Source organism: Otolemur garnettii, unplaced genomic scaffold (genome assembly GCF_000181295.1).
Source record: "Otolemur garnettii isolate 467f Iridium unplaced genomic scaffold, OtoGar3 scaffold00031, whole genome shotgun sequence".
Classification (NCBI taxonomy): domain Eukaryota; kingdom Metazoa; phylum Chordata; class Mammalia; order Primates; family Galagidae; genus Otolemur; species Otolemur garnettii.
In genome coordinates, this window is record NW_003852426.1 from 3,555,013 (window position 1) to 3,566,025 (window position 11,013).

Here is an 11,013-nt window from a genome sequence, read left to right on the forward strand (position 1 = left end):
GTATTTATCAACAATGGATCAGTACGGTCCCCGAGTGTATTTACTAAGATAGGTGTATACTATATTTCAGCATCCTATAGAGCTAGTTATCCCTTATTATGCTTCTTTTTTTTCAATACTTTCCCTAGAAAGTACATTTTCCTCACAAAAATTACATATCAGCATACCGCATTAAATTCATTTTGTTTGCTTTTCTGTTTTATTGTAATTTTATTAATGGCTGGAATTTAATATACAAATTAGTTTTAAAAAAAGACTCAGAACCTTAAACTGAGAACACCTATCAAGAATCTATAAGCCTAGGCAGGTGTCTACAGTCCCAGCTACTCGGGAGGGTGAGGCAAGAGGATGGCTTGAGCCCAAGAGTTTAAGGTTGCTATGAGCTATGATGCCATGGCACTTACTCAGGGCAACAGAATAAGATTCAATCTAAAATAATAATAATAATAATAACTTATAAGCCTTCATGGGGAAATTTACTAAAACACTAACAACTTGGTGATCTGTAAATGAAAACCACTATCGTATTAGAACATGATTTTCCCTTTCTCTTTCCTATTTCTTGTCCTTGAGCTATATGAGGCACATAATTTTTCACTCAATGTTTATTTGAGAAAAATTTAATAAAGTAATTTGACATAAGGTCACTGCAGTTGCATGGGAGGCAACAGGGCTGGGTACAAAGGGGATGGGAAAGAATGGTGATAAGGTGCTGAGCTAATACTGGGACTTCCAGGCCAAGGGCATGGGCTGAGGAGTCATCAGGGAGGACATTGGTCTGCAGGGTCTCTAAACAGGAGCAAACAAAGTCCTGAGAAAGCACTGTCTGTGAGGAAGAACAGAAGCCAAGCAGGAAACCTTTTCATGCTGCGAAGCTGGAACAGAAGTTTCCTCCCTGAGTGTCACCATCTTCACTTCAGCTCAGGAGTCCTGCAGGAGACAGAGGAGAGTGTTGTTTTCAGGCTCTACTAATAGCTTCCTTTCCCCTCTTGCAGGGCCTCATGTGAGAGAACCACAGGAAGAAAAAAATAATATTAAGTCTTCCTGAGCAAGTGCTACCTCAGAGCACAGGACTTTCATTAAGCGGAGAGCAGCTTTACTGTGAGCTGCCTGAGAAGAAATTCAGATCCGAACTGTTTCCCATTACTTGTCTCGTGTCTTGTCACCTTTACCATTGTTCTAAAGAAACCGAATCTGTCTCTAAATAAGAATTAAAGGGCATTACCTGTTGGCTGAAGTCCAGAGTGTCCTGGGAAAGAGAGGGAAAGGTACATACTTAAAAAATAGGGAATCAAATTTGTCCCCAAATACAATGTCCCCAGTCCCAGATCTCCCACGTGAGATTTCTCTAATAACACAACCCACACCAGGGAGGGCTGAGAGGGGAGCAGAAACTGAGAGCTTGTGACTCATGAAGCGTCTGTCACACAGACCCTGTGTAATGTCATTAGCCTTTGTGGTTCTCCTTTCATCTGCCCCCCGGATCTCCACACATTAACCTTTCTCACATCTCTGCTGGCCATGAGCCCTTATGCTTTGACATAGTAACCAGGATTTGCTAATTTTAGGATTTCCAGGAAATCTGAGCTCAACTGTGGAAAGAAAGGCTTTGTACCAGGCCACTGATCCACTGGGAACCAGCCTCAGCAAACCCTTATTTCTTCCTCCAGAAAAGCCCTTGGAGAGACTCAGCTACAGCAGGTTCCTCACCTTTCTGATTCCTGAAGTAGATGAACAGTCCTGCCCCAAGGAAGAGCAGACCCAGAACAAACCCCCCGACTCCACTCAGCATCTTGCTCTGTGCAGATTCAGACTGTGCTCCTGAGAGAAGAAGCCAGGGTTAGTGATTTTTATCCCCAATCCAACTTCTCTAATTGAGACCCTGTGATTCAGAGCTTTGAGAATGGGGGAAGAAGTTTGCTTTGGAAGAACCAAAATACTTGTTCATTTCTGGAAAAGAGATTTCAAAATCCTACTCAGTAGCTACAAGGTTCAGGCATTGAACTCATTCAAACATTACTGCCCTGCCCTGAAGCATGACTTCAACATCTGACAAAGAAATAGCCCAGGATTCAGTGAGTTCAAACAACTCATCTAGAGTGACAGAGCTAATAAGAGGCAGAGCTGAGACTGGATTCCCCTTCCATGAGGAAGCCCCTACATTGCTCCTCTTCTCAGATCTCCAGGAACAACTCAGAGCAACATGCCAGCCCCAGGGCCAAGAGGGTGACCACTACCTGTGACATCTTGCCTGACAGACAAGATTACTTCCCCAGGATGTATAAGTAGTGTCTGGAAACTACCACAGAGCTCCCCCAGTGACCTGTGCTAAAGGAGAGGAAAGCAAAGAACAAATGAAAATAAGATGTGGGAGTGGAGAAACAGGGATAAGCAAAGACCCTTCTTGGTGGATAAAAAAACTATGAGGTTAGGAAGTTGCTCACTCCATTCCACTGTGACAGGATTCATCAGGCTCGGATGCTCCACTTGGCAGGTGTAAACCTCTCCACTCTGAGGAACTATTTCAAGCATCACCAGGGTCTGGAAGGTCCAGTCTCCATTCTGAATCAGGCCTGTGGAGACCACCCCAGCCTTCTCTTCCTGGTCATTCCGGAACCACTTGACTTCAATCTTGCCTGGGTAGAAACCATGCACAGAGCAGACCAGGAGGTTGTGGTGCTGCAGGGGCTGGGTCTTTGCAGGATACACAGTCACCTTAGGCTCCCCTAGGAGAAAAGGTAGAGGGATAAGTGAGGAAGACATGGTGAGTCTCCCTGGTTGGCTGTTTCTGCCTCTCTCCAAACCCAGGCTTTGGTCACAGGCAGGCTTCCAGCAAAGCTACCATGTGATCTAACAATGTCATGAGACTTGAATTTGATCTCTACAGCAGGGACTTATTAGATGTCAGAGATGTTGAGGAAAATTGTGTTTGTTTTGTTCATAGCTTGAAACTGTTATTATTGACTTGAAAATCTTTGCAAAGCATATAGTGTATTAATTAACAGTGTGATTCCCAGAGCCAGGCTGCCTGGTTCAGATCCAGGCTCCTACTGGTTGATCCTGGGGAAGTTTCTCAATTCTTCTGTGCCTCAACTTTGTCAGCGCTAATGAAGGCTAATAATACTAATTTCTCTCATGGGATTATTGAGGATCAATGCACCTAGAATATATAAAACATAGACTAAGTGCAGCCTTCAACTGCACTTATGTTAGCTATTGTGCTTGTTTACTATGAGAGAAAGCAGTATGGATAGACTGTGGGACAGGGTAGGGGAGATGGGGACATGGAGTATGAAACTTTAGGAGTGCTACCTCCATGTGCTCACACCTTAGAACACCACAGAAATGGTTCTACCTCCAGGAAGGAGGAATAGAAAGAAGTGATGCTCTCTTTGTGAACTGAGCCTTTAGAAAAGCATGAGTCCTAAAAGAGAGAGAAAGGAGTAAGGAAAGGCATTCAGTTAAAAAAAAGTTGTTATATTTATATTCAGCTGATCAACCTGTCTCCATTGTTAGATAAGCATCATTATTATTAGAGCTATTATTTTTGCATATATATTGACTGATTGTAATTATTGCTCTAAGAAACATGTATGCAAAATGTTCAAGAGCCTTAGAAATCAAAGAAGTATAAATTAAAAAGATAAATTTTCAACTGTTAGGCAACGTTGTAAAAAATCAACAAAAGGGAATGTGAGCCACGTTGTGTCAGAATTCTATGAAGTAATAATATGTAACTACATAAATACTGTTAGCATTGCTACAAAATGGTAACAGTATGTTGAACAAATTGTAATTCCAATTGCTAGATCCCCAATAATTTCAACTACAGTCTATAAAAATGTATACACTAGGAAAAAAACAGGAAGAATTTAGAACTGAAAGAAGCTTCAGAAAGGTCACAGTTGTCTCAGGAGTCTCCTCACTGTGAAAATTAGTCTAACACCTTCCGTGAACCACCTGCTCACACAGACTCTGCACCCCTTCATTTCGGGGGTGTCAGGGCTATGAAGGGCGTGTGCGGACAGTCTGGCCCAGATCAGCCTCCTCGCGTCACCCCAACTCTTCTCCTTTGAATACTCAGCCCAACCCCGGGTACGTCACGTTTCCCTCGCCGGTTTCTCTCAGGGCCCCCACAGTCAAGGTCCCCTCCGGCCTCCCACCGCCGCCACCTCCCGTCACTACTCCCGCCGGGTCCATCAGGAGCAGCCCCGACCCTCCTGCCTCCCCGCACCCCAGCCGCTCACAGGAGGCGCCCAAAGCTGACTCTCGCTCTCCCGCACTCTCCCTCCGTCTCTCACACACCCCGCGCTCACCTCGCCGGGGCACCAGGAAGCGGTCGAAGATCTCGTAGTTGTGCCTGCACACCGTGTCCACCTCGGCCCGCTTCTGCTCCAGGACGTCCTTCTGGCTGTTCCAGTACTCGGCGTCCGGCCGCCCCAGCTCCGTCACCGCCCGGTACTTCCCCACGTCGCTGTCGAAGCGCGCGTACTCCTCCCGGTTGTAGATGTTTCTGACCAGTAACCGCACCTTCTCGGTCCCGTTGTGGAAATGGCACTCACCCTTAAACTGCACCAAGAAACGCGCTGTGGGGACAGGAAGAACCCGGTCACGCGGCGGCCTCCTGAGAAGACGCCGACAGCTACCCCAGCGGTCCCGGCCCTTGGGGCGGGGTGGGGGCGCCAGGACGGGCTCGGGGTCCTGCGGGCTCCTGTCCCCTCTGCCGGGCCGAGCGACGGGGACAGGGGGAACCCACCCGACCCGGAATGTGACCTTGAGCTGTGGGGGATCGGCGCGCCTTCGCCCCCAAACCGCCGCCCCGCCCCGTCCTCCTCCCGGTTCCCAAACCCCCCCAGTCCCGCTCAGCCCTGGAGCGTGTCGGGTCCCCCGAATCAACCCCCGGCCCCCGCCATTTTAGCTGCTGCGGGGTCACAGTGACAGTACAATCCCTTGGGACTGAGGGACGGCAAAGGAGAAATCGGTGGTGGGTGACAGAATAGCGGGGTTGTCTGAGTCGCGTCCGGGTGTCCGAGAGGGGCTCCGGAAAGAGGGACCGGAAGATGTGGGGGACGGGGTGGGGGTGGCGGACAGAGCGGGGCGCGTTGGCACGGAGGGGACGCCGGTGTCGGGTGAGGGCGAAGCACGAGCAGAAGCTGAGAGAATTGATGCGCTTCTAACAAATACAAGAAGAAAGTTCGGGGAAGCGCGGGGTGAGGGAGCGGGGAGGGTGTGAAATCAGACCCAAGAAATCACAGCAAGAGGAAAAGAGGGCGCTTAGGAAAAAAGCCGCGGGCGGTGTTAGCATCTTGGCTTTAAACTGATAATGTTGAAGGACACTGAAACCATAATTCCAGTACAGGTCTACAAATCCCTTTTTGTTTTTCTAAATCCAGAAAGCACAGACAACGGTGCTTTTTAAAAACCAACGGTGGTTTTTAAATTTAGTGCCAAGACTCATTTGGCAAATCTGACCTGAAGATGAAGGGGTCAAAGGTGTCTCTGAGCTTTCATTGGCCACATGTGCTTTTGTAGCTTCAGTATATGTGTAAATAATGCATATGTACACATTCTGTATTTTTTCTTTATGTTAAGTCAAACTGTGCAAATGCGAGACAGTTAATCTCTGTGATTAATAAGTTAGATTAATACATGTCCATGCCCACCTCCGCCCACTTCTGCTCCATCTTGCATTATCAGTATTACAGTATGTAGAATTATTGCAGAAATCTGATGCATTATACTGAAAATACTTGCCCCAGTCAGCACTACTTATGACTTATAATGGCAAGTTAGTGAAAGTTAATAGTGATGACCAAGAACTCATTTCCAACCAGATAATTTTTGGTTGGGGAGGAAACTGTCTACCCCTGTCCCTGGCCTTTGTTCATTAAATGTCAGAAGAAACCCCTGGTGTGACAACTGACAATGGCTTTAGACTGTGCCAAAGTTTCCCAGGGGAGGGGAGAAGGGAAAAGGGGAAAGAGGAAAGAAGGGAGGGAGGAAGGTAACTATCCCTTGTGAGAACCACTGGTGTAAACCCTCTGAAAGATCTGTGCAGAAAAAGCCATGAATTACGGAGCTGCTGGCGGGGACCCTGTGGCTTAAAGGAGTAGGGTGCCAACCCCATATGCTGGAGGTAGCAGGTTCAAACCCAGCCCTGGCCAAACAAACAAACAAACGAACAAAAAAAGAAATTATGGAGCTTCTGAGAATTACAATGAAAAAATCAGCCAGTTTTACATCTGTTAAAAGTCTTATTTCTACATAAAAATTACATTTTTAAAGAATCTGGTCCCATGGTAAAACTATTTTTACCAATAAAATAAATTTGTTTAGAATCAAGGTTGATTTCTTTGCCTTGCCAATCAGTCATCAAGTCATATAATTTATCTTTTCCATCATCTTCCTTCGTAATTTCTCTGCCACTGGTCTGCTAATTACTTATCTGTAGTGATAAACTACAGCCACAGCCATTTTATTCCTGTTCCAGGCCCCAACTAAGTCATTTTCTAACTTTCAATCTCCTGCTCTCAGCAATACAAGTAGGCATCAAATTACCAGCTTTGGCCAGATGTAGATCTCTCATTTCTGTAGTCAAGTCCCCTCAAAAGGGGAGAAACTAAGAATGACATTTTCATAGAAACAGTTTACAAAAAATGAGCAGGGCCCTGTACTTTGTGGAGGTAATGGCAGAGAAGAGGGCTCCCTGGATCAGACAAGGCCTTCTCTAGGTACCTTCTTCACAGATGAGAAAATGAAAAAATAAAAATATGTGAACTTGCTGTCACTAGAGTGACATGCTCATGTACCCAACTTAGAGTTGCCAGATTTAGCAAATAAAAATATGGATGCTCTGTTAATTTGCATTTCAAATAAATTATTGTTTATCTGAAGTTCAGATCTCACTGGGCATCCTATATTTTATTTGATAGCACTAACCCAACTTGCTAGCAAAACCTCAGAAGAAAAAGTGAATTTCATACTTCTTTGTGTTCTTCAACACAAGCCCATGACAGTCTGCACATAGCATGAACCCATATGGAACTTTTCAAATAATAAATGAAAAATGAATTAAGGTTTTTCCTGTATATTGGAACTAGCATCCCTTGCATCTCTCTCATATCCTAAAACACACCTTGGCACATCTGAACATCAGGAATTCTATTGGTAGAATTCACATTCATTCACTAATGGTAGTTAGAATATCAGGCCCTAAAGTCAGAAAATATGAATTTAGCCATGACCTTTTCTACTTAGGTTAATTTTTCACAACCATGAACTTTTTTCTTTATCTATAAAATGGACTTAATATTAGCATATTTCTCATGAGATTATTAGTAAGTGTAAAAGCAAGTAGTAACTCTTCTTAGTGCTGATCACACAATACACTCAAATGTATATTTCCATTTTAATTTGTATAATCCCTGTAAATGCAAGCTTACATTATCTTTCTGTTTCTTAGCCCCTTAAGCAAATGATACCATGATTTGACAATTGTCTTCTATTAATTTTATCACTAATTATCTTTTTGAACACATAAGGGCCCAGACATTGGTTATATATAACAATACAATATCTAAACCTAACACAAAAAGAATGGGCTGACATAGACAAGAGGGACTTTCTATATACTCACATGGCAATCTTGTTTCTACCTCTAACTTTGTGAACAGGGTAAGTTACTTACACGTTTGAATTTTAGATTCTGCAGATGTGTTTATTTTTAAGTGCAACAGATAAGATAGTTATTGGAAGTGCATACCAAAACTCACAGGTCTGGTATACAGTCACTGCAATATTCCATGCTAATAGAGATCAAATTTATTTTGTTTATAACTCCATTTTCTTTCTTTCTTTTTTGAGACAGAGTCTCACTATGTTGCCCTCCATAGAATGCCGTGGCATCATAGCTTATAATAACCTCAAACTCTTGGGCTTAAGTGATTCTCTTGCCTCAGCCTCCCAAGTAGCTGGGACTACAGGTGCCCACCACAACACCCTGTTATTTTGTTGTTGTTGTTGTTATTGTTGTCATTGTTTATCTGGCCTGGGCTGGGTTCAAAGTTGCCATGCTGGGTGCATGTGGCTGGCATCCTATATACTTACATGGCAATCTATACTCACATTTTCATCACCTTGAATAACATCTGATATTTTCTAAGTCACTAATAAGTATTGGCTGTATGAATTAATGACCTTTTGCATATCCCATCATCCCTGTATCCAAGGGCCATGCAGCACTTCCTTGCTAATGCCTCAATGTCTCAAGTCCACCCACTTCTCTTCAGCTTCTTTATTCTTTTCCTTTAGGACCATCTGGACCATCTGGCTTTCTGATCCCAGAGCACACTCCATTCCTGAGGCCAGCTACTCAAAAGAGTCAACTGTAATCCTGCCTTCACTTCTAATTGCCCTACAGACAGTCCATTCAGTTTCCATCTTGTATACTGCATTGACAGCAAATGTCAAGTCCACCAACCCCAGTGCTCACTTCTCTCTCATGTTATCACTTCACCCACTTAGTGGTACTCACCACAACTGGCCATTCACTTGCCCTGAAAAAAATCTGTTTTTCTTGACTTGCACACATCATGTTCTCTTGGTTTTTCTTCAGCATCACTGGGACTCCTTGTCAGTTCCTTTTTTGCAGCCCTTTGGGCCACTAGCTTGGCCCTCCAACCTCTTCTCTTTTCCTACACACAATCTATTTCCCTATGTAACCTATTATATTTTTCTGGAATTTAACACAGTACATGGGTGGATGATGCCATCATACCACCAGCCCTGGCCTCACCCTGAACTCTAGTCTCTTATATTCAACTGATCTCCCAATGGCTTCACATAAATGTCAAAAAAATCACCTCAAACTTAAACAAAGCATGTATTGCTAACCACCTCCCACATTCTTCCCTATATCAATAAAAAGTATCACCATCCACCTATTTATTAAGACAAAATCCATAGAAATGAGATTGATTTTATACTCCACTTACATTTAATCCATTCACAAGTTATGCAAAAACTTACTCTGAATATGTCCACTTCATCTTTGTCACTGTCCTTATCACTACTACACTAAATGAAGCCACAAGCCTATCTTCGCTGGGGAATTCTGCTGTGCTCCTAAAAAGTCTCCACAAGTCTGCTTGTAATCCCCAACTATACAATTATTTTTTTAATTGAGTATAAATTGACTTTCCTTGTAATGTCCCAGTAGCTTCCTAGGTCTGTTTAACTATAATTCAAATTTCTTGCCCGAGCCATCAGGGCCTACTTCAATGAGGCTCGTGGCTTCCTTGCCATCATCCTTCATCTCATGCCACTTCAACCCTTTGCTAGATACACATCAGCCCCTCCAGCTTTCTTTCTGTCTCTTAAACACAGTATACATCTTCCTCACTTTGGCCTTTCCCCTGTTCCATCTCCCTGGAACTCTTATCCCTTACAATTTCACAAGACTGTCTTCTCAGTATTCTTATCTCAGGGAAATGTAACTTTTTTAGGGAGAACTCACTAACCACCTGAACTGAAATTGGGTGAATCCAACACTCTCTGCCCGCATCACCCTGTTATCTTTCTTCAGAGAACGTAATGCTGTATGAAATTTTCTATTTTATTGAATATTTATTGGGTTATTTTCTGTCTTCTCTGATAGGTAAGTTCCATTAGAGCAAGAACCTTTTCTATCTTATTTAAATAGAATTCTCTGAGCCTAGAACAGAGCCTAACCATAACAGTTGCTCAGAAAAATATTTGGGCCTAAATTAATAACCTAGGGTTCTGGGAATTGATCATTGTGGGGATCTTAGAAAGCAAGAAGGGGTCAAGCTCCAACACTCTTTTATTGTGATGACACACTAAACCCCTTCCACTCCCTGTGAGAAATTCAGGCAAACTTCCTCTTTCTCCTCCTTCAAGTGGAAGGAAGAGTCACAGGTGAGGAAATGGTGTTTTAGGGAAGAGAAAATTTTTAAATAAGTTTCATCTCTTTTGAGGGATCTCATAGCACTTAGAGTCTATGAAAACTTTAGGGATTTTCAGTAATGCTGATGGCATAGCTAGGGGAAAAAATAGAGAAAATAGGTTCTCTCCTAGATGGTCCTATGTTATGTCCTGGAGGTAGAGATAGCCAGACATGACTAGTAATAGAAAAGAGAAAGCATGATGAGTAAACTTGAATTTGTGAAATTTGGAATAAGACACCAGTAGAACAATAAACTCACTTACCTTGCTTATTGACTTTCAGCCCTATAGGATGAAACCTTAAAACCTCATTTTCTCTATAACCTCACTCAAGGCATATAGTTTGAAATTTCAGATGAAATTGTCAATATGTGACTATTTTTTGAGTTATTGCCATTTGGGGAAAAATGAAAGGGGCCAATAGGAGAGGCCTTTGATACACATACATTTTCATACATCAGGGAGAGACACCAACACCACAGATGCTGTCAGAGACATGACACAGGATCTTCCAGGATACACCCTCTGAATTGCTTTTGACTACCCATACAATTTTCAGAGGAACCTCCCTTTTTTCTAGTATAACTTAGGGAATTTATTTTAACAGCATTATTTTTAAAACTTCTCAAGACCCTGAGGAAATGTGATACAGGCTGAAGAGGTCTTACTGAAGATTTGAGAAGACACACGTCTCATAGGAAAGGCAAGTAGCCAGGCTCCTTTTGTTTTGGAAATAACTTGGGAACCATATGATAAAGATAGGTGGTCCCTGAAGAAAATGTCACAATTTTTTAAGGAACATGACCTGGGCACAGAGACAAAGTTAACTCCCTTTCTTCCCCAACCCCCAATAGCCCAGCATCCAAAGTGGGCACTTACGCCGTGTGTCCTTAGCCAAAGCGAGGGGAGGGCTCAGCACCATCAGTACCACTGTCAGAGCTGCCATCCAGGAGCCCCCAGGGAACCACAGACGCACCATGAGGAGAACAGGAAAGGACAGATGCTAGAGGCAAGTCTCACTCAATAGGAACTATGACCATCCTCCACCCA

General features: G+C 43.5%; 1 protein-coding gene across 2 annotated transcripts; it reads right to left on the minus strand.

Moving 5' to 3' along the window:
• Nucleotides 1–602: 602 nt before the first annotated feature.
• Nucleotides 603–11,013, minus strand: LOC100957117 (HLA class II histocompatibility antigen, DRB1-1 beta chain). 2 transcript variants are annotated; one of them, XM_012804740.2, is made up of 7 exons: nt 10,843–11,013; nt 4,312–4,586; nt 3,257–3,262; nt 2,445–2,715; nt 1,711–1,821; nt 1,226–1,249; nt 603–930 (listed from the first exon to the last, which is right to left on the minus strand). In XM_012804740.2, exons 1-7 carry the CDS (start codon nt 10,940–10,942, stop codon nt 917–919), a joined length of 801 nt encoding a protein of 266 aa, XP_012660194.1. In that variant the 5' UTR covers nt 10,943–11,013; the 3' UTR covers nt 603–916. The 2 variants fall into 2 exon arrangements, with proteins under 2 accessions (XP_012660194.1, XP_003789114.1); XM_003789066.3 differs by lacking the exon at nt 3,257–3,262 and having other exon boundaries at nt 2,445–2,726; nt 4,317–4,586.

Coding starts and splice junctions, on each gene's coding strand:
- LOC100957117 (XM_003789066.3), bottom strand. CDS start 10,942: ATGGTGCGTCTGTGGTTCCCTGGGGGCTCCTGGATGGCAGCTCTGACA. Junction 2,727..4,316: donor CTTCCTGGTGCCCCGGCGAG/GTGAGCGCGGGG, acceptor CTTTTCTCCTAG/GGGAGCCTAAGGTGACTGTG. Junction 1,250..1,710: donor CTACTTCAGGAATCAGAAAG/GTGAGGAACCTG, acceptor TCTCTTTCCCAG/GACACTCTGGACTTCAGCCA.